This window comes from Doryrhamphus excisus, linkage group LG6, assembly GCF_037039965.1.
Source record: "Doryrhamphus excisus strain RoL-2023G ecotype Guam linkage group LG6, RoL_Dexc_Guam_v1.1, whole genome shotgun sequence".
Taxonomy (NCBI): Eukaryota; Metazoa; Chordata; class Actinopteri; order Syngnathiformes; family Syngnathidae; genus Doryrhamphus; species Doryrhamphus excisus.
The window spans coordinates 15,265,824-15,288,871 of record NC_136362.1 but is presented as its reverse complement, the minus strand read 5'-3'; the positions used below and the strand labels follow the sequence as shown (position 1 = coordinate 15,288,871).

Below are 23,048 nucleotides of genomic sequence, written 5' to 3'. Positions count from 1 at the left end.
ATAACAGCAAATGTCTCCCGCATTCTATTCACACAATCTGCAAGCTATAGCAGCACAATTACCCTCCATACCTTCCACTGCTTCCCTAACTTGCAGCCTCTTTGATTCCAATTTAGCAGAAGGGATCCCCACAGCTGAACAAAGACAATGTGTGTGCTTTATTAGGCTACCTAATGTATTTAAAAAAAATAAAATAAAAACACGGTCCACTATATTCCAGTATATAAATATGGTAACAGTAAGAAAGTGCATTCTGCTGAATATAACACCTACCTTGAATTTTAAGGCTTGCTGTTGTTTTATTGTCGGCACAGACACAACTGTACTCTCCGCTGTCTTCCTCTGCTGCTTTTTGAATCAAGAGTTCATTCACACAAGCTTCCTGCTTCATCTGGTACTTTTCTCCAGACGTGAGGACCTGCTTTCCCTTCTTCCACTCCACTGAGACTAGAGGTTTAGATGTCTCACAGCGTAGTATCACCTTAGCTCCTTCATCGGCCTCCTGACTCTGCAGTTTCTTTGTGAAGGTCACTGGTTGGGCTGAACATTATGAAATGGGTTACCGACTAATGATACATCCAAACGATAATAACCTTCTGCCTTCCTACCTTTTATGGTGAGGTTAGCTGAAGTGTTGCATTCTCCACATACACAGCTGTACTCGCCACTGTCTTCTGGCACTACCTGGCTGATGTGGAGTTCATTCACACAAGCGTCCTGCTTTATCTGATACCTTTCTCCATACTTGAGGACCTGTCTACCCTTTTTCCACTCTACTGAGACTAGAGGTTTAGATGTCTCACAGCGCAGCGTCACCTTAGCTCCTTCTTCAGCCTCCTGACTGTGCAGCTTCTTTGTGAAGGCCAGTGGTTGGGCTACAAAATTGTATTTGGTTAGCAACATATCATGTCAAAATGATTTTTGAAAAATCCTCCTACCGTTAATGGTGAGGTTAGCTGTGGTGATGCATTCGCCAAACACACAACTATACTCTCCACTGTCTCCTGGTAACGCTTGGCTGATGTGGAGTTCATTCACACAAGCCTCCTGCTTCATCTGGTACTTTTCTTCACACTTGAGGACCTGTCTTCCCTTCTTCCACTCCACTGGGACTAGAGGTTCAGATGTCTCACAGCGTAGTATCACCTTAGCTCCTTCTTCAGCCTCTTGACTCTGCAGCTTCTTTGTGAAGGTCACTGGTTTAGCTAAACATTAAAATTGGTTAGCAACTGTTGTGATGTTGTGACATAAATAGAAATAATTTCCTCCTACCCTTAATATGGAGGCTAGCTGTAGTGTGGTGTTCTCCACACACACAGCTGTACTCCCCACTGTCGTCTGGCACCACTTGGCTGAGGTGGAGTTCATTCACACAAGCCTCCTGCTGCATCTTGTACTTTTCTCCAGAATTGAGAACCTGCCTTCCCTTCTTCCACACCACTGGGGCTCCAGGTTTCGATGTCTCACAACGTAGTGTCACCTCAGCTCCTTCTTCTGCCTCCTGACTCTGCAGCTTCTTTGTGAAGTTCACCGGTAATGCTGGGGATGAAGTCAGTGTGTTACAATCCAAGAAGCATCAAATAAAACATAAAACACACCTCTTACCCTTGATTTTTAGATAGGCAGTGGTTGTCTGCTCTCCGCACACACAGATATACTCTCCACTGTCTTCAGGCACCGCTTGGAAAATGAGGAGTTCATTCCCACATGCCTCCTGCTTCATCTGGTACTTTTCTCCCGAGATGAGCAGTTGTCTTCCTTTCTTCCACTCCACTGAGACTAGCGGCTTAGACGTCTCACAGTGTAAAGTAACCCTGGTTCCTTCTTGAGCCTCCTGACTCTGCAGCTTCAGTGTGAAGTACGCTGGTAATGCTATGCCAACAAGAATTTAATACTTGTCAAGTTCAGAGAACATACTGTAGCACAAGACATAATCTGTTTATTTACATGTTGTAGGTGGTATGTACGTAGATAAAACTATAGTATACAGTACAAGTCAAAAATTTAGAGACACTTTTTCATGCAAACTTCATGCAAATGTGAAGTTGTCTACAAACGTTTGACTTGTACAATATTTTTGATTTACTGTATTACTACTGTATCTATTTACTTCTGAGAGGACAACAATCATTAATAAATACCATTAATTTTCACTGTTGCTGATGTCTTCTGGTCCCCACATAAACAGGCGTACTCTCCACTGTCATTCATCTGCGAATTCTTAATTCGAAGCTCGCAAGAAGCCTCCCTCTGCTTCACCTCATACTTCTCCCCAGTGGTGAGAATTTCAGACCCCCTCCTCCATTGGACGTTGGCTGCACTCTTCGATAGCTCACAGCGAAGAGTTACGGTCTCGCCTTCTTTTACGTCTTGGTTCTTCAGCTTTTCTTTGAAAGTGGCAGGCAGGGCTAAAATATAATAAAGGATTCCTTGCTTATTGAATTTAAAATGGATTGTTTCAATATATTACTGTGTTTCTTCAACACACCAATTGCATTGTTTACTTTTTTCTGTTTTCATCACAGGTCACGGGGGTGCTGGAGCCTATCCCAGCAATTTGGAGTGGTAAATTGGCCACTCCAAATTGTCCATAGGTATGAATGTGAGTGTGAATGGTTGTGCCCTGTGATTGGCTGGCGACCAGTTCATGGTGTACCCCCAAAGACAGCTGGAATAGGCCTCAGCACGGCCGCGGTAGAATGGACAAGCAGTAGAAAATGAATGAATGAATGCTTGTAGAAAATGATATTAAAATATATATGATATTCTCAATAAATTCCTTACAGATAAATTCTGCAGTTAAGTAATTGCGGACCCATTGACACTTTAAATGGGTGTGTAAAATACATATCTCATAAAAGTAGAAACAGATACATACTATGTAGGCACTTCTTACCTTTAACTGTCACCTTTGCCATGCTCTTAGCTGTGCCCACATCACAAGTGTAGATATCACTGTCTTCTTCCTCAAGTTGTTTGATGGTGAGAGTTAAGGCTTCCTCCTTCTGGCACATCTCGAACCGACCTCCAGCCTTGAGCTCTGTGTGCCCTTTGAGCCATGTCACCGAGGACGGAGTTTGAGCAGTCTCACATTGCAAAGTCACAGAGGTCTTCTCATCTGCTTGGATGTCTTTTAGTGCTTTGGTGAACTTGTGGATTGGCTCTATAAAGCAAAGAAAAAATGACTGCAATTCCAGGTAGTAAAACTATAGCAAAACTATAGCAAGCTATAGTATTTATTTATAGTATTTAACGTCATTTTGAACAGCTGTGTGATTGAACACTATTGCAAATAAGCAACTTCTTACAGCAGCGTACAGCTGCTTGAGAAAAATGAAGAAAAACAAAACTAATGACGTAACTTAACGTACAAGTTAGGTACAAGTTGATGGCTAAATTGACAGATTTTTACTTAAAGAAATCTAGAAAATCAGCTAATTCCATCCTCACCTTTAACCTGAAGCCTGGCTTTTGTGGTTGCACCTCCAACAACTTCACAGCTGTACTCGCCGGAGTCTTGAGCTGAGACGTTGTAGATGACTAGCTTCACGATCCTCTCTTCTTTTCTGATGTCATACTTCTGGCTCTTCTTTATGGCTTTGCCCTCCTTTGTCCATTTGACAGTAGAGGTGGCCTGTGTCACTTCACAGGTAAAGGTAGCATCTTCCCCTTGAGCCACGCTTACATTTTCTAGTTCCCTTGACAGTGATGAAGCCTTTCCTGCAACATATGAAAATATTTTGTCACAGTTCTTTTGCATTATTGAGCCAGTAACACACACCAAAGCTACACAATTCACCTTCAACTGTTAGCGTTGCTTTAGAGGTGAGGTCTTTAATTCTGAAGACCACCTCTCCAGCATCAGCAGGGGTGATGTCCTTGATCGTCAGCATGTATTTCCGTCCTCTGCTGGTAACTTTAAAACGTCCCCCATTGGTAACATTTTGTCCATTCAGAGTCCAGGAGCACTCATCAGTGCTCTCACGGGATAGGATGCACTCAAAGCTGCATGTCTCCCCCTCGTTCACCTCAGATAACTTCAGCCACTTTGTGATCCCAATGCCAATTTCTAAAAAAAAACATGCAGTCACTGCACTACAGATCCCACCCAAGGCATAATTCCAGTCCAACACCAAACCAACCTCTTACAGTGACCTTAGCCTTGGACACCTCAGTTCCAAGATCACAAGTGTACTCCCCAGCATCATCTTTGCTCACATCCTTGATGATGAGTCCCAAAGATTTGCCAGTGTGAAGGAACTCATATTTGGTTCCAGCACTAATAAGGCTGCCTTCTTTCCTCCACGTGGGAGAAACCCTGGGCTTTGACACCTCACAGGCCAGAGTGATCAAGCCTTTCTCCTCGCCAACAACATCATCCAGAGATTTGAGGAACAGGGCTGGCTTTTCTAGAGAGATAGCAAACATATAATGATTGAGGAAGGAAAATACAAAAATGGAATCCCTTAAAATAAGAACAATATGGCAAAAATATGCCATAAGAAGGGAAAGCTTCAATAGTGGGGAAGGACATGGCATGCCCAAATGCATTGTGTGGGTCTGGCAGAGTCCCTGTCAGAAGTTTCAACTCCCATCTCCAGGATAGCTTTGAACGTGTTCCAAGGGAGGCGGCGGACACTTAGTCCAAATGGGCCATGTTCCGTGCCTCCATTTTTGAGGCAACTGGTCTGAGCTGTGGCTGTAAGGTGGTTGGTGCCTGTCGTGGCGGTAATCCCAGAACCCGTTGAGGGTGAGGGATGCTGTCAAGGTTGGGGCAAAAAGTCGGACATTGGAGACGTTCAAAGAAGGCATGGAGAACAACTTCCGAATGGCTTCAAAGAGATTCTGGACCAGTATCCACAATTAACACCATGTATGGTGGGCATGGTGTGCTGCTGATCCCAACCTGAGATGTTGATCGCTTACATCGTTTCATATGACAATATCTGTTTAGAAATTGTTGAGTTCTTACCTTTAACCTTAAGCGTGACAGACTCCTTCACTTTGCGGACTTTAACTGTGATAATCCCTCCGTCCTGAGGTGCCAGGTTCTTGAGGGTGAGTTTGTGGACTTTTCCCTCGTGACTTATAGTGTTGACATCATTTGTGAAGAGCTCCTTGTCATTAAGAAGCCAACAGGCGTCTTCATCTGCGTAGTTGACCTCACATGTGAATACTGCGTCGCTGTCCTCATCCACCTCTGTGTCAGCGAGGTGCTTGGTCAATTTAATATCACGCACTAAGAGAGGACAAAAGTGGTTTAGTTTGCTGCACAAGGGCTTGTAATTTCTATGGCTATTCTATGAAATGGCACCTTCAATTAGTAGACTGCCTTTGGTTGAGGCAGGTCCCGACTGACAGCAATACTCGCCACTGTCTTCCTCAGTCAGCATGTGAATAGTGAGTTGAGCCCTTGTGGCGTCTTGCTTGGTGTTGTATTTGTCTGATGGAAAGAGAGCTACCTGGCCTTTAAACCATTGCACCTCTTTAGGTGGGGCAGAGAATTTACAGGTAAGCATGGCTGAGCTTTTCTCTTTGGCCTTCACGTCTTTGATAGGTTCTGCAACCTCAAGGGGACGCTCTACATGCAAAATAATAGATACTGTATATGAACAAACAGCTTCATTATTTAAAAAAAAAGTTATAACGGAAGTGACAGACTCTTGCCTTTAACTGTGAGTTGAGCCAGGGACTTGCTCTTCCCAGCGGTGAACTGCACAGGTCCCGTCATCGACGACTTGGTCTTTTTGAATGTGAGGCGATGCATCGTACCCTCTTGCTCTATCTCAATGTCAGCGCTCTTTTGCACGGCGACCCCACAGAGAGTCCATATTGGGGGCTTGACCAGTTGCATGCTGAGCTCAACTTCGAAGACAGCAACGAAGGATTCTGTCACCTCGACGGGACTCAGCTCCCGCACAATGCTGATTGACTGTTCTGTAAAGGTAATCAAAAAAGATATAGAAAGAAATAATGACTTAAATGACAAATGTGAATAAAAAGAATTATTCTTAAAAATATTAGCTAATGTATCAAACTAATTCAAGTGTAATAGCGAATAGTAACCACAAAAGATCAACCATTACGGCAGTAGTCTCCAAGTTTCATTGCTTTTATAGCTACTTTGACAAAATGAAAGGAGATGTGAGTTACTTGTTTTGTTAATATGACGAGTAACATTTAATTGTACTTTATTTGTGAAGCAGATCTTGACTCAAACATTACGGTCATTGTCTTTTTGTACTATTTTGTCATAGAAAAAGAGGCGCAATGTCTGAATTGAACAGTTCCAACAACATTTCACAGTTTATGCATATATTAGGTGGCCCCCAAACTTTCACAGACCCCTGTTTTATGCCCATATAATTCAAATCATTATTAATAATGCCTCTAATATAATGATGAAAGTAACTACTGTACTTAACATATTATTGACAACCAAACCAACCAAATTATCCATTGCAATTATAAATATACACTGTACATTAAAGATAATTAGCCATTTCTGTGACATTATTGCTCTACATGCATGGCACATCAAACATTAATAATGATCAATGTGAGGATTAGTTATTTTCTATATTCGGTGACTTACTCGACCCCATAACAATTTTGCTAATAAGACTGAATATTTGTAAATTGAAGCTTGTGTTTGGTGCTTTACTCTTATAAATAGGCTACAAATAAGCCTCTGTTTATCGTGTTACCTTCCACAAGTAGTTTACATGATGTCTTGTCATCAATGGCATCACATGTGTAAGTGTCTTCATCCCCGGAGTCAACGTCGATGACAGTGAGCTTTCGGTATACGTCCTCGCTTTTGATCTCATACTTCTTGCCGGCTCTGAGTTCCGTCTTGTTTTTGAACCACTTGACTTTGGCGCTGGCCCGTGACACTTGGCACTCCAGGTGGCCACGGTGCTTATAGATGGCTATCTTATCCCTGAGCTTCTTCACAAAGTTGACGGGGAGTTCTACAGCAAATGAATGCAATTGATCATGTAGTGTATGGGTGTATGAAAGGACCCTAATGGCTCCCAAAAGCCTGGACGGATTGTGTTTAATAGGTGTCAGTGTGTTGTTTTAAGTCTCCATGCATGTTGCAAGTTGACATCAAGTGAATCCATCTCTTGCAACAAAAACTGTCACATAATAGCAACCAAAACCATGCATTGATAAAGGTGTGACAGTACATGTATTTGTAATTGGATTTTTCAATACAGTACAGAGGCGAGTTCCCACGCAGTTAACCATAAGTGAGGGACAGGAAGAGCCCCAAAGCAACAGCTTTAAAAATGTCTTCCATTTCCTGTTTATATATGAACGGACAGTATATAAGATGAAAGCAGTGTTGTTCAGTAGAGATGGGGAACTATTAATAAATATTTAGCATTGTACAGTACCAAACCGTGATTATGGAACCACCTATAACAACTATAATGGTAATATTATAATGTAATATTATAATATAATGGCATATTTACCTTTCACCCTCAGTTGTGCAGTTGAAGAGGCATTCTCGGCTGTAAATTTAATCTCACCTATATCTTCTGGAGATACACTTTTAAACAGCAGCTTATGTGTTCTGCCTGTGTTTAGAAAACAGACACAAAAAATCACCACAATGTCAAAATTAATCATACTTTCCAAACACATTTTCTTCACCTTCTTGTCTCAGCTTGATGTTGTCCCCTGCTTTAACTTTAGCATCCCCTCTGTACCACTGGCATTCCACGTCATCGTGTGAGATTTCACAGACAAATGTGGCGCTCTCCTTCTCTGTCACCTCCACATCCTCCAGCGTCTTCACAATCTTAATATCTCTGGCTGCAGTGGTGGGAAAAATGTCTCTTTGTGTTTGAGCTTTCCTAGTACAATGTGATCAACAATGAGTCAAATCTTACCAAGAACAGTGAGCTTGGCACATGTATTGTCATCGGTGGTGCGACAGATGTAACTGCCTGCGTCTTCAGGTGCACACTTGTTGATGACCAAAGTGCGTTTTCGTGCCAAAGAGTGGATGCTATAATTCCTCCCTGGTCTCAGTTCTACATCATCCTGGATGATGTAATTCACAGGTTTTAATTGCACATACACTTCATGTGGTTACAAGCTGCAGTGACGTCTCACCTTGAACCATTTTACTTCCGCATTTGTTCTAGACACCTCACACTCAAAAGTCACCTTCTCCTTCTCAGTAACACTGATATCCAAAATGGGCTTTGAGATCGTAGCAGGAGGTTCTGACAAATAATAACATTTTTAATCTACATCTTTGAAAAATGCACTATGAAAAAAAAAGTGTCACTATACCTGCAACAATGAGTTTGCAGGAAGTACGCACTCCTTCCGCTTGGAAGCCGATGGTTCCTGCATCCTCTCTTGTCAGATTTGACAAAGTGAGGGTGTGCTTCTTTCCTAGCACTGTGACACGGCAGTCAGGACCTGATTTGAGCTTAATCCCGTCCCTGGTCCAGAAGCCTTCAGTATCTGCCTGGCTGAGCTCAACCTCAAGGGCGACTGTCTCTGTCTCATGTGCTTTTGTCTCAGTGAGACCTTTTACTATCTGGATTTTCTTCACTGAGGAGGAAACATTAGTGTGTCAGCAATGTCAGTATCTCACAAAAATGACTACTGTACACCCCTTCACATTCAGCAATCATTTTAATACAGTATATCTTCTCAACACTATTAAATTAGAGTTGTAGTCTGGGTATAACTTGGATAAGAGTATAGATTTACTGTTCACTAAAAATAACAACACACAGCCATCATAGTCTAAACATCTGACCACACAATAGAGTCCCCAAAAAATAGTATCTTAAAGTCAGCATCATGGTCTGGGGCTGTACAAATACTGCCACTACTGTGGAGCTGTTGTTCATTGGGGAAATATACATTCCAATACTGATACAATGATGGAATGATGCACTGGCAGTTTTCCAACATGATAAAGAGCCCAAACCCAACTCAATGGTGTAGGTGATGAAGTGGCCACGTATGTTGGACATGTTCACTGTGAGGTGTACTTGTGTGTTTTACTGTTGTGTACTCCTTGTGTTGCCAGCTATTTAGACAATAATGGCTGTGTGTTGAGTCGTTTTCAGTGGATAGTAACTATATACTGCTGTAAAAACTGTGCACTGACTACTCTATGGTACAGTATACAGTATGTAAGTTTCATTTCTATAGTATTGTCCCATGAGACAATACACTGTAATTCTGTAACTCACTTTTGAGAGATACAGTACTTATATATTACCAGGAGTCATCATTGTGAGACTTACTCTCCACAGTGAGCTTGGCCTGTGTTTTGTCATCTAGGGTTTCACAGGAGTAGAAGCCGCGGTCAGAATATGTAACGCTCTTGAGGACCAGAGCCAGCTTAGCCCCATCGACTCGGACCTCCGTGTTCTCTGAAGTCTGCAACACAATGCTGTTCTTCATCCACTTGACTTCATCTGACGGCTTACTCAGCTCCACCTCCAGCTTGGCTTCACTCTGCTCCTCCACAGTCAAGTTCTCCAACTTTCTCTTAAATGTCACCGGCTCACCTGAGAGGTAAAAAGAGGTATTAGGAATACTCAAGGCAAATAAATGACACCTACGACACCTATGTTTCCTACGTTGGACTTGAAGAGTAGCTTTGCAGCTTTTCCCCTCGGCGTCTACGCTGATCTCTCCAGCATCCTTTTGGGTGACAGACGTAATGGTGACTGAGTGGCTGTTGGCCGCATGCTCAATCTTATACTTGGCTCCGGAAGTGATGGGAACGTTGTTGTGAAACCATTTAACGTGCACGTCAGCTGGGGTGACGGTGCACTTGAAAATGCCGTCTTTTCCCTCTATCGCAGCAACATTGTTGAGCTTTGAAGTCAGCCTAACTGATCTGGGAGCTGAAAAGAACAATACATCAACTTATTAATAACAACAGCCTGCTTGCGTAAAATAAATAAAACTCTTTAGGTCATGCAGCAGGACAGGCACTACCGCACAATGTGGACACGTTATATAATCAATATGGTCATTCCTCAAAACAGTTAATTAATTAATGATAATTGCCCCATCACAGAATAAAAATAAACAAAATGACTTGAATTAATCTGCAATTGTCTGGCAACCAGTCCAGGATGTACCCCACCGCCCAAATTCAGCTGGGATAGGCTCCAGCATACCCCTGTGACCCAAATGAGGATAAGCGGTGTGTTTTCAATGAAATCAAAGGCAATAAATAAATTGTAAATAATTTTAAATAATCAAAGTCAAAGCCGATGGTGCGTATGCTCATGCACAAGTGTAACCTATCTGGCCCACTCTTGTGCACACCCGTGCTTGAACTGGAGTTTGGGGTAGAGCTACCTGTCAACTTGATGTCTACCTCTTAAGGCTTCAGGGAGTGAGGTGCCATCTTGCACAAAGATATATAATCCACAAGTAAGGAAATTTGGAGTAATGAAGTGATGGCACAAGCGAACTTCTTGTGTCATGTGTGCCACTCACACAAAATAGTTGGCCAATGGTGCCCTAAATTAGTTACCTATTACGGAGACTTTGGCAGAGGTCTTGTCATTTTTACATTCACAGCTGTATTCGCCTTCGTCTTCCTTCGTCACGTTGGTGACTGTGAGAATCCGCTTAGCAACATCTGTCTTGATGAAGAACCTGCCTCCGTGTTTGACCTCAGAACCACCGTGGTACCACACAACATCCCCTGAGGCTTGGTTCAATTCACACATCAGAATCAGTGTGCCCCCTAAATCAACTGTTGAGGCTTTCAAGGGTACAAGAAACTCCAACACAGCCTCTGCAAAAAAATAAATGGCAAAACAAAATGAAGTAAATGGAGTGGAGCTCCTAATTCTTACAAAAAAAGGCTGGCTGACCTTTAACCTGGACTTTGAACTCCAGTTTGTCATCCGCTGTAATACAAGAGTACACGCCGCTGTCTTTGGATTCGGTGGATTTGACAACGAGAGTATGAGACAGGCCGTCTTTTTTCATTTGGTACTTGCCGCCCTCCTTGAGCTCCACACCATCTTTAAACCACCTCACACTTACAGTGCTCTCAGCCGCCAGCTCACTGGTCAAAACAATGTTCTCACTTGATTGAATGATGAATGATGTGTCCTTTGCAGACTTCTTCTGGAATGTGGCAGGTATATCTAGAGAGAGGAACACGTTTGGAATGTACAAGCAAAAGAGTATGTTATTGAGTCAAATATAAGACAATAAAAAAGTCTAAAAAATCAGGGATCTTGAGATTTCTCTATATATGTTAAGAAGCAAGTGTCAAAGTGGGAAGTGGGGAAAAAGGTGTTTTGAAGGTTAGGCATGTTAGCAAAGAACAGAGGAGGTGTTATGATGCTAATTTAATGCTCAAAGACGCAAAAAATGTCCAGCAGCTAAAAAAAAGTAGGCATTTGATACTACTGATACTAAAAAAAAAAAGATTAATTTCGTCTTGAAAAAGAACGGTTGTCTTATATTCAGGGTTCTTAGGGTCAATAGGTATATTTCTTTTTAAAAATAATTTACCTGCCATCTGCAGTTTAAACACCAGCTTCTCTGCTCCAGCCTCACATGTGTATTCCCCGACATCTTTTTTGTCCATTTTTTCTATCACCATCTCCCGACTCCTGCCCTTTGCCTCCATGTGGAGCCCTGTGCTGGAAGTCAGCAGCTTGCCATTCTTGTACCATTTTACTTCTGTTTTGGCATCGGAAACCTCACAGCTTAATGTGGCTTTCTTGGAAAGAATGGCTTTCACCTCCCTTTGGACTGAGTCCTTGTTGGAGAAGCCAGCAGGGGCATCTGTGGAACAAATTTAAGGAATAGTCATTGTAAGCAGCAAGCATTAAACATAATTATATAATTGGCTGGGTGCCACAGGCTGTAAAAGTAAGATGAATATCTGTTACCTGCCACCTGTATCCTGAATGTCAGCTTCTCAGTTCCAGCCACACATGTGTATTCTCCAGCGTCCTCCTTTATTAAACTGTCAATCACCAGGTGACGACTCTTGTCCTTCGACTCTTTATGTAGAGTCTTGCTCGAAGACAACAGCTTGCCATCTTTGTACCATTTCACCTCGATCTTTGAATCTGCCACCTCACAGCTCAAGGTGGCTTTCTGGGAGACAGATGCTTTCACCTCCTTCTGGATGGATTCCTTGTTGGAGAAGGCTGACTTGGACTGAACGGCTGTGGCATTAATTGAGGAAGTCAACACATTGTTGAAATATTCAGTATCTTAACACTTTTTTGTGTGTGTGTTAGATGAAACAATACCTGCCACTTGTATCCTGAACTTCAGCTTTTCACTTCCAGCCTCACAGACGTACTCCCCAGCATCCTTCTTCTCCACACTGTCAAATACCAGCTGGCGACTCTTGCCCTTGGACTCTGCACGTATCGTCTTACTGGAGGCCAGCACTTTGCCATCCTTGTACCATTTCACTTCTGTGTCGGTACTGGACACTTCACATGTCAGGAGAGCTTTCTGGGAGAGAGAGGCTATCACCTCCCTCTGAAGTGAGTCGATGTTGGAGAAGGCTGGCTTGCTTTGAACATCTGCAGAGATAATAATGGAGATCTGTATTACGCTATGGATAATGGTTGATAAAACCAGTAAGCCGAGCTGTACAATTTAACAAACAAATGCATGAAATTCTAAATTCCATTCCAGTCCTGTAGTTGGCAGTCATGTTCATTGCAAATGGGTGGATAACTGTCAAAAAACTGAAGATGTAAACAAAATCCTGGCTTTTTATGATGATATTCTTCACCCTTTTTACATCTCTCTAGTTTTTTGTGTAAATTGGTCATTTAGATTTATGCTGGATAAATAAAAACATGGGGAGTGAACCAACTGTAATTGCTGAGACATTCACAAGGGGGATTAAATAAGATCTACTTCTTCCTACTCCTTTTCAGACATGCCACAGACATACCACAACATACAGTTCTACGAAGGTGACAACATTTCTTGCTGCATCTCTTACCTGTCACATAGAGTTTAAAGATCAGCTTCTCAGCCCCAGCCTCACAGGTGTATACCCCAGCATCCTTCTTCTCCACACTGTCAATCACCAGCTGGCGAGTCTTGCCCTTCAACTCTGTACGCAATGTCTTGCCGCTGACAAGCAGTTTGCCATCCTTGTACCATTTTACTTCTGTCTTGGAATCAGCCAACTCACAGCTCAGCGTGGCTTTCTCTCCTTTGTTGAAGAAGGCTGACGGAGGCTCTGATGGCATGTAGGCAAAAAAACTCAGGAGTGATTTACTGAATTCAATGATTTTAATGTATTTTCCTACCGGTCACGTGGATCTTAAAAGCCAGCTTCTCTGCCCCAGCTTCACAGATGTACTCCCCGCCATCTTTCTGCTCAATGCTGTCGATCACCAGCTGGCGACTCTTGCCCTTTGCCTCTGCATGTATGATCTTGCTAAAGGACAACAGCTTGCCATCTTTGTACCACTTCACCTCCTTGTGGGAGTCAGATACTTCACAGCACAAAGTGGCTCTCTGAGAGAGTGTGGCAGTCACTTCTCTCTGGACTGATTCCTGATTGACGAAGGCTGACTGATCATCTAGAATAAGTTAAAATGAGAAGGTTAGAGTGTAGTAGCTCATACTTAAACGTAAATAAAAGGTAATTATCATATCTACCTTGCACTGTAAATTTAAAGACCAGCTTCTCTCCTCCGGCTTCACAGGTGTACTCCCCAGCATCACTCCTGTCCACCTTTTCAATCACCAGCAGACGATTACTGCCTTTGACTTCAGAGTAGATTGTCCGACTGGATATGAGCAGCTTGCCGTCTTTGTACCATTTCACTTCTGTCTTGCTGTCTGACATTGTGCAACTGAGCGTGGCTTTTTGGGAGAGGATCGCTTTCACCTCCCCTTGCACTGACTCCTTGTTGGAGAAGGCAGGTTGGGCCGGAGTTTCTGACAAAGAAATAATGTTTTCTATAAGGGTAAGTTCACTTGTCATGTTTGGTTCAGTAAACCACAACGTTTTCTCTGCAGGTACGGTTCATTAGGTCAAGTGAAAACGCGGTCGTCTGAAAGGCTGATAAAAAATACCAGCGTGAATACTAGCCAAACTACAAAAAAAGTACTCACCAAGTAAGGAAAAACAACCAAACAAAGTACCTACCTTTAATCTTCACCTGGAATGTGACTTTGTCGGCAGCTGTCTCACAGGAGTAATGACCTTCGTCGCTTTTTTTGGCATTCTTAATGATGAGTTTCCTTTGGATTCCTTTGGCAATAATGCTAGTTCTTTGGTCCTCAGTGATCTCCACCAGATCTTTTCTCCACACCACGTTTGCGCTGGCAGGAGAGACCTCACAGCTCAGCTCAAGATCTCCTTTCAGGCAGGACAACAGCCCCATGGGACCTCTCGGCTTGTTTAGAAACTTGGCGGGTTCATCTAGAGAGAAAGGAAATGTATTAGTATTAACAATAGTAATTTATCATACAGCTCTGAGAGTGGTATACCTTTAAGGGCAAGCTGCACGGAAATTTTGTCATCAGCGCAAACACACTGGTAGATGCCCACATCTTCTTCTGTAACATTGTGGACCATGAGCATCCTCCTGCGGTCCATGATCACGCTTTCATACTTCTTGCCCATTTTTACCTCTCGCCCATTTCTCATCCAAACCACCTATGCCATAAAATTACAACAACAACAAAATCAAAAACTAGACCTCTGATATTTATAATACAAACAAATGCTTAATTTTGTACAAACTTACATAGTTAAATAATTTTAATATTTTTTTTTAAATTTAAATAATTATTTATTTTTATTATTATCTTCCCAATTTATTTTATTTGTACAGCAGTTCCAGTAACTGAGGAACTACACAACATAGCTGCAGAGGTAAAGTTACAATAATGTCCCTATCACAAACCTGTGCATCGTAATCTGACACCTCAGCCGTCATCTGAGCAGTGTCTTGGGCGCTGCAGGTCACCTCTTGGATATTTTCCTTATTAGTGAACCTAATAGCGGGGGCTACAATACACATGTGAGGGAAGAGTGTTACTTCATAATTTCACATTCATAGCATGATAACTTTCTCAATTTGTGCATACCCTTTACGGCTAAGACACAACTGCTCTGTGAGCCTCCGCCCACGAACTTGATTTCTGCACCGTTCATGTCCAGGGTCACCTCTCGTATAAGTAAAACGTGCACATTCTTGGAGCGTGTGATGAGGTAGTCACCCCCGCTGCGCAGGAGACGGCCATTGAGAGACCAGAAGCCCGAACAAACAGCCGACAGCTCCACTGAGATGGAGAACTCCTCACCAGATACTGCGGTGCTGCTCTCAAGGCCTTTTATGATTTCTGCTGTGGGTTCTAAAGCACAACAACACAACAGTTTAGGAGCTTATAGCACCAATATATTGCCAGGATATGAGAGATATCACTCCTACCAAGGTAGAAGCTTCCAGGCACTTCCAAGTAGGCACTCTGGCCAAAGTCATTGGTCGCAGAGATGCGGAATTGGTAAGTGGCTTCCTCTACGAAGTTAGAGATCGTGATCTCTGTGGACAAAACGGTTTCTCCAGCGTTGCACCTCTGCCAGGTCTGAGCACCAACCTTTCTCCTCTCCACGATATAGCCCTTAATGGGCACAGGGCGGTCGCTGTCAGGAGGAGACCACTGAAAGGTGATGGCTGAGTCAGTCTTGTTCTGCACCACAGGATCAACTGGGGGATCGGGAGGATGCTTCCTTGCAGCTGGAGAATTACATATGATAGTTAATCAACAGGAAGCCTGTTGGAAAAGTTTGATCTTAATATGCACTTAAACCTATAAACAATCAACAAGTAGAAGTAATGTGTTTTATTAAGTAAGAGTTTCCACAAGCGGAATGCGAGAAATCAAGAGAGAGATGTGAATGTGAAGACAAATCAATAAACAGCTCTGAATAAGCTCTGAATATGAAGAGAAAACAAGTAACACAATTACCAGTGACGGAGAATCGGGTGGACGTCTTGCAGTCTCCAGCCACAAACGCCACTTCTCCTGAGTCGTCTGCCAGACACTCTCTAATGGTAAGAGTGTACTGCCTGAGAAGGCAAGCAATAGAAATGCGGGAATCCTCCTTCAGCTTGTCGCCATTGCGGGTCCAGTAGGCATCAGGGCAGGGATGCTCCAGCTCCACACAGAAGATGACTGTGTCGCTGACAGGAACCACTGTTCTCCGAGGAAGCTTCTTGGTAATGTTGCCTGAGGCATTGAATAGGACAATTAAAGGTGTAGGGAATATATTGACTTTTAAGATGAAGAACTGAAGTCCTACCCAGGACGGTGAGCTCTGCCACAGTACGGCTGCCCTCCTTCATTTCACAGATGTACACGCCATCATCGTTCGTGGTCACGTTGTGTATGGTGAGACGACGCAGGGTACCTTGCTCCTCCATGCAATACTTTCTGTTTTGTTCCAGACGCGTCTCCTCCATGAACCAGCTGGTCTGGTTGCCACTGACTGGCACCTCGCACATCAGTGTGGCTGATGTTTTCTCTTGGACCTCCACATCTTGAAGCTTCCTCCTGAACGGCACCTTTGGCTCTGGCATAATGAAAGGAAAGGAAAACATGTTTATTGTACGATGCGGCATCAAGCATTTTGTCTCTTTGTCAATATGTTATGAATTATTTTTCATTTTACGCCCATTCATCCATAACAGGGCTGCGATTTTTGGAAACTTTGATGGAAATTTATGCTAATATATGGGAATTTACTGGAATTAACATTGCAAATTAACATTTGCAAAATTCATATTAGTTTATTAGATTTGCCTTTGATAAACAGAAACTGAATTGATTTTCCCCTTGCCATGATGTTATGTTACAAACAGCAACCCCTGTATGTAAACATCAGAAGCAGTTTCTTGTACGGTGACTGACCCTGTCCTCTCGTGGCAAAGCTCCTGTCAAAACAAATAAAGATCAACACTGTACTTTTTCACGCTGTGCCCAATTCCATCCCCCTTTCCCTCAAGGGACGTCACACAAACTGTAGTGTCAACGTGATAGCGATGGTGAACTTCTCGTCGCCAGCAGAAAATAGATGCAACCCTACACTTCCCCTCAGAAGAGGAGCCACAATTCAATCATGTTGTGAAAAGCCTCACATGCTTTTAAGCTTGTAAATAAGTGTTTGATCTATGAACATTTAGAGTACTGCAGCTGCTGACATAGAGTTACAACTACTAGCACTGACAGGCAGCATGTATTAAAGCATCTCTATTATATTACAATTGCTAAATTACAATTACTAAAATACACCATACACTGCACACTAGTGGTTAGCTTCTTTTGTTCTTAAAGGGATAGTTGGGATTTTTTGACATGAAGTTATATGACATCCCCATCAGCAGTGTAGTTCATTAACAGCTACTTACCCCCCACTTGGTTTCCTGAATCCAATTCTGGTCAGATTTTGGGGATGAAGAACGTAGTTCCGCTTTGTTCCTGGGGCCATTAAAGTAAAGAGTTTGGCTTCTCAAAACAATATGCGTTCAAAAGAGTAATATGTTTGCATCACAAAAATGCTTCCACAAAAAAGAAATCTTAAAAAAATCTGAAATCAAAAAAAGCTTGGCTTTATATACATTATGTATCCCGCTGTATCTTTGCACACTGTCGCCTGTGCAGTCATGTTTATGTGACAAACACATAAACACACATTATGAGGTCAAAATGTTTTGAGGAAGCATTTTTGTGATGCAAATGTATTCCTATTTTGAACACATATTGTGTTGAGAACTCTTTACTTAATTGGCCCCAGCAACAGTGGAACTACATTCAAAATGGACTTTGGAGATCAATTGGAAGGTAAGTCACTGTTGATGGACTACCCTTTAACTTCTTTCTACTGTCAGAATGTCACTACCAAAAGGTTTATGGAGGCCACAGTCTGTCCCTCGAACAGATTGACTTTGTAATATTTTCTGAGAGGTTTGGTGGTTAACTTCTTTTTACACTGTGTGTGTCTGTTAAAAATGTGACTAAAAAAACGGAAAAAAAAATATGAATAGTTTGTTCCATTACAGCAGTGATTCTCAACTGGTGGGTCGTGACCCAAAAGTGGGTCACAGAGCAATTTTCAGTGGATCGCAGGTTTTGCCAAATAAATTGCATAATGAACCGATGTACCTGAAAGCACCTCACGCTGCCAATGTAGTGCGTGCCATGTTTATGGGCGACTTGGCAAAGTTTGAGCAGGAATGGAAGGACATTGAGTGTGAACTTAAAGTGCTGTCCCTCTGACAAACACAGCTAGATGGCCTTTATATTTGCTGGATTAAGAAACTATACTACACACTCCAGTTCATACGGAGGGGACAAGGAGACATGGATGGGTAAAAAAAAAATTGTGTGAACTCACAAAACTATGTGAAGCTACAGGACACACCTCCAGTCATAGCAAAAATCGTGTGGAAATGCAAACAAGTTGAGAACCACTGTAAAGTATTGACATTTAGTTAAAAATAAAAAAGTCACTCACCCTTGACTGTTACCAGCACAGCACTGTATGTCTGTCCTGCCATGTTAGTGGCATTACAGGTGTAGAAGCCATTGTCGCTCTGCTTGCAGTATAGGATTTTGAGGATGAAGTTCTCCGCGTGGTCTTCATATATAACATGACGGCGGCCCTCACTGATGTTAGTGCCATCCTTCCTCCAAATGATGTGCGGCTTGGGGTGACCTGTTACAAAGCAGCTCAGTTTGGCGTGCTTGCCCTCGGTGACAGTGCACGTGCGGGTGAACACGCCCTTCGGCAGCTTTGCCAGGATCGACGACCTCACCTCATGTTCCAAACCATCTGGGATTTTGCCTGAGTTAAAAGAAGACGTTGTGTCCTCCATGCGAAAGACAGAGATGTCCTTCTTCATTTCTTCTTTGCGTTTCTGGAGGTGAGATAGGAGAGAAGTGTGGTTGTCGGAGGAGAGTAGGTGGGCATCCTGTGCGTCTACCACGAGGGCAGCGGCAGCGTGGGCCCGACCCAAGGTGTTCTGGGCCCTGCAGGTATAAGTGCCGCTGTCCAGGTTGCGTACGCTCTGTATCTTCAAGGTGCTGCTATCGCTGTCTGAAACAATCTTGACACGGTTGGACTCGCCAAGGTAGCGGCCGTCCTTTTCCCAGTCAAAGTTGGCTTCAGGGTGAGCTGCAACTCTGCAGTGGAAAACAGCATCCCCACCTAAACCTACACGTGCTGAAGTGGGCTTGATCATGAACACAGGTGCCCTAGGCGTCATCTCAGTCGGAAGGGCCACTTTGAGGGTCACAGCAGCATAGGCCTCCCCAATGCTGTTTTTGGCCCTGCACAGGTACTGGCCGCTGTCTTCCAAGACCAAGTCATAGATGGTGAGACGGTACACTTCCCCATCTTCTACTGTCTTGAAGCGGCCCCCAGATGTCAGCTTCAGCTTCTCCTTTTCCCAGGTGATAAGTGGCGTGGGGCTACCGACAATTGTGCAGCTCAGGGTGGCGTCCTTGCCCACGCACACAGAGAAGGCCTTGGGGCGTGTGAGGAACCTGGGGGCCCCTCCAAATAAATTTGGATCCATGGTTTGCACCTTGAGTCAAAAATTGTATTTTTTAAAAACACAAACACTGCAGCAATACATCAATAGTACAGCAAGCTTGCCTAGATAGCATATAGATCACAAAAGTTAGCACGTCAGCACCCTTGCAGAACTTCAGCTGTGTGTACATGCATTCATGTACATTTTATCTAAATTAGTTTAGTTGGACTGCCTTTTTTAATATTAACTGTTATTGTTGTACAATACAAACAATATCCTATCAGATGGTTTTGCAAAAAACACTTACATGGTATGTTAATTGGAGGCTAATTTGTCCATCAGTGCAAATGTGAGTGTGAATGATTGTTTATATGACGTTTACACTATTTTGACTGTTGACCAGTCCAGGGTGTACCCCCTTTTGCCAAAAGTCAGCTGGGAAAGGCTCTATCTCCACTGTGACCCTAATGAGGAGAAGCGGCAATCCTAAACATCCAATCACTGTTAGTATGTAAATGAGCCAACAGCAGCGCAGAGTTTATGGAAACAGAGAAAGTGACCCATTAGACAACTAATAATATAACAACTAAAAACAAAGATAACGTTGATTGTTAAAATCTGGCTGTAGGATATATATTTTCTTTTACAGTTCATTTTTTTCTCAAGGAAGTTGATGACGAGATACCGAGTATATACCATCAAAGGTTCTCCTATTTGGCGATGAAGAGCAGGAATGGATTACAAGTAAAATGCGTGGATTAGCCTGCTGCTGTGTTTAATGTAACTGTCAGGAACAGATGACGTGTCCCATTTAAAGGCAATGAGAGGCATTCATTTGATTGGTTAAGATTACACTCGACGGTGTTAAAACCTCACACCGTCGCTCCTCCCTCTTTGGGAGGGATGGGGGCGTGGGTGCGCTATGCTGCGCCTGACTGTGCTGCTCACAAAAATTGCAAAGTGTGCTGGCCACACCCTGTTGGCGTGCCAGGCCTACCAAAGTAGAGCCCAGTGTGTTAACAACACGACGAGATGCGCACCATATTGTGTGCTAACTACAAAATGTACTGGGCAATGTATTTATCTTGGCATAATCGAGGTTCCACTGTATTTGATTACCAAGTAAAGGCGTGATGCAACAAACACTGTGTCTTTCAGTTTTCACGCTGAGCACGTGGGATTTCGGAGCGAAGTCACAGTGTATACTGCCTAACAGGTAGTGCCACATCTATCTGTGGGAGTCCATATGTATTTGTGCGGGCTGCCAGAAATACATTAATGTATGGGAAACCTAGTGGTTAGTATGTTGGCCACACAGTTAGGAGATCGAGAAGATGTGGGTTCGAATCGCTGCTTGGGCATATTTGTGTGGCGTTTGCATGTTTAGCTTGGGCTTTCTCAGGGTAAACCAGTTTTTGCACACATTACACACACCAAAAATAAGCATGTTCGGTTAACTGGAGACTCCAAATTGTACGTAGGTGCGCGTGAATGATTTTTTGTTGACATGTGCTATGTCATTTGCTGGTGACCAGTCCAGGGATAGGCTCCAACATACCCCAGCGACCCTAGTGAGGATAAGTGGCATAGAAAATGCATGAATATAAGAGCAAAGTGTGTTGACATATTTGCAAATCTGCAGTTTTAATACACCCTGCAATTAAGTAAAACTCTGCCACAATCTGTTAATGGCCCCTGGAATGCAGAAAATGACATGCAAAAATACAAAGTAATGAAGAAAGAAAGGAGGCTCAGCAACAAATTGACCATGTGAGGTGTAAATAAGAACAACAAAGCAGCTCAATGATCGGGAGCAAGTGTGCGCTGCTGCACCACCAAACACAGTAGAGTCGGGGTAGAGAAGGGAGGAAATAAAGTAAAAACACAAAATCGGAACAGGAACCGTACACATGACCCATGCATTTCAATGAGAAAATGTCTTTAAATTTTTGATTGGTGTTGTAGATTGCGCAGGTGCCCCTAATGTTGTGTCCGGTGAGTGCCAGTGTTTGACAGATTAATTGGTGTTATGAAAATAGACATAAATCCAGAGTGCAGGCTGACATATTTATGAGCACTTATTTTAGTCAGTGTCAGTCACTCATCATCAATACACAACCTCCATTACAAGACTACACTACAAAACAGGAAGTGGCTTTAATACGCACAAACTAATGAGTTCCACAGCAGCACAAGGTCAAAACTTAGCTGACGTGTTTGTCTTGTCGTCCCTCGCTAAGGGTGACATTCAGCAGCTTTGTCGCCTCTGTCCCTTCAACTGTGGACAACCAAAAATAACCTCAGCTGTCCCAGGCTGTCTGTATCCATTTCCATTTGTAGAAGCCAATGGAGCCTCGGCTGTCTGATAAGGCTCCACACTAACGTATACTAACTTCCCAACAGACTAATTTAATTAAAAAAAAACACCTTTAATAGTGGAGTTTAGCTATTAAAGAACACATTTTTCTTTGGAACAAAAGTGACAACCTGACAGGTGTGTGCTAGCGAGGCTAGCTGAAAATTATGCTTGCTAGAAAAGCACCAATTACATTTATAAATTGGGAATAAAACAAATATAACTATACCAAAGTCACATAATTCCAATTAGAAGCATCCAAACTAGATTTTAAAGTATGTATTTTTTTAAAGTTAACATGATGTAATCACCTTAAGTCTTGTTCCAATGTGTCACTCGAGTAGCGTCATAGAAGTTTCCAAAAAGTGAAAGAATTCCAATCTTCTCTGTATTTAAATATCCTTAAATGCTTGGAAATTCAGGGTGGTGTGTAGCATCCCCCAGTGTCCTATGGTGCGCGCTTGACTAAACTTATTTTTTCTTTCTTGTCCTCCTGCTTACAGCAATGATGCCAGATAACTGGCGTGCCTATTTTGGCGCAGCCTCCTTTCCAAAATAGACTCTTGTCATTTAGTGAGCAGATAGCAGCACACAGTCACTCTGTTGCACATTTGCTGCAGGCTGCACACTCCCACTTAGGACTGTAGCCATTCAAAGAGCCCAAAACAATCCTCAAGGAAGTCATGCAGGGTTGATTAAAACATATTAGCATATCGTAGCAGCGCTGGAAACGAGTGAATAATCTGATTGGATACTTTGTTAGCCAGTTCTTGCCATGCAAATTTAGTGAAAGGTCAAATGAATGTGTGGACGTCTCCCTAAAAAAATGTAAAAATGTTAAATCAAAAATTATCTATATGGCAGGAGCACACTGCTGTGTTTAAGGATCAACTAACAAAAATGATATCCAGAGATCCTCTATATAACAGGAGCACTCAGTTGTTTTTAAAAATCTACTGCAAAAACGCAAGTCAGAGATCCTTTGTCACAGTTTTTAATACAAAAGATAATTACCAAAGAACTTATGACAGAAGAATGGTGCTGTTTTTAGGGATGGACTGCAAAGATTCTGGGCAAAGATCCTCGATATGACAAGAGTGATTTGCTGTTTTTAAGGCTATATTGCAAAAACGCTA

The 23,048-nt window shown here is 42.7% G+C and overlaps 1 protein-coding gene across 1 annotated transcript in view; it reads right to left on the bottom strand.

The window, feature by feature from the left end:
* obscnb (obscurin, cytoskeletal calmodulin and titin-interacting RhoGEF b) overlaps positions 1-22,465 on the bottom strand; it is a 48,741-nt gene extending 26,276 nt beyond the window's left edge. The window contains exons 1-38 of the mRNA XM_058068215.2: positions 22,224-22,465; positions 18,536-19,607; positions 16,325-16,594; positions 15,991-16,251; positions 15,453-15,758; positions 15,109-15,375; positions 14,925-15,028; positions 14,506-14,674; positions 14,162-14,437; positions 13,669-13,950; positions 13,314-13,589; positions 13,001-13,243; positions 12,288-12,569; positions 11,919-12,200; positions 11,536-11,811; positions 10,884-11,162; positions 10,538-10,804; positions 9,627-9,896; positions 9,288-9,554; positions 8,314-8,580; positions 8,131-8,243; positions 7,905-8,058; positions 7,666-7,827; positions 7,485-7,589; positions 6,708-6,974; positions 5,668-5,937; positions 5,315-5,581; positions 4,973-5,239; positions 4,143-4,409; positions 3,800-4,069; positions 3,451-3,720; positions 2,897-3,163; positions 2,142-2,408; positions 1,606-1,872; positions 1,273-1,539; positions 939-1,205; positions 609-875; positions 274-540 (exon numbers count right to left, since the gene is read on the bottom strand). Coding sequence (XP_057924198.2) covers positions 274-540; positions 609-875; positions 939-1,205; positions 1,273-1,539; positions 1,606-1,872; positions 2,142-2,408; positions 2,897-3,163; positions 3,451-3,720; positions 3,800-4,069; positions 4,143-4,409; positions 4,973-5,239; positions 5,315-5,581; positions 5,668-5,937; positions 6,708-6,974; positions 7,485-7,589; positions 7,666-7,827; positions 7,905-8,058; positions 8,131-8,243; positions 8,314-8,580; positions 9,288-9,554; positions 9,627-9,896; positions 10,538-10,804; positions 10,884-11,162; positions 11,536-11,811; positions 11,919-12,200; positions 12,288-12,569; positions 13,001-13,243; positions 13,314-13,589; positions 13,669-13,950; positions 14,162-14,437; positions 14,506-14,674; positions 14,925-15,028; positions 15,109-15,375; positions 15,453-15,758; positions 15,991-16,251; positions 16,325-16,594; positions 18,536-19,598 — 9,988 coding nt within the window. The 5' untranslated portion in view covers positions 19,599-19,607; positions 22,224-22,465. The remainder of the gene's footprint in view (positions 1-273; positions 541-608; positions 876-938; positions 1,206-1,272; positions 1,540-1,605; positions 1,873-2,141; positions 2,409-2,896; positions 3,164-3,450; positions 3,721-3,799; positions 4,070-4,142; positions 4,410-4,972; positions 5,240-5,314; positions 5,582-5,667; positions 5,938-6,707; positions 6,975-7,484; positions 7,590-7,665; positions 7,828-7,904; positions 8,059-8,130; positions 8,244-8,313; positions 8,581-9,287; positions 9,555-9,626; positions 9,897-10,537; positions 10,805-10,883; positions 11,163-11,535; positions 11,812-11,918; positions 12,201-12,287; positions 12,570-13,000; positions 13,244-13,313; positions 13,590-13,668; positions 13,951-14,161; positions 14,438-14,505; positions 14,675-14,924; positions 15,029-15,108; positions 15,376-15,452; positions 15,759-15,990; positions 16,252-16,324; positions 16,595-18,535; positions 19,608-22,223) is intronic.
* Positions 22,466-23,048: the final 583 nt, after the last annotated feature.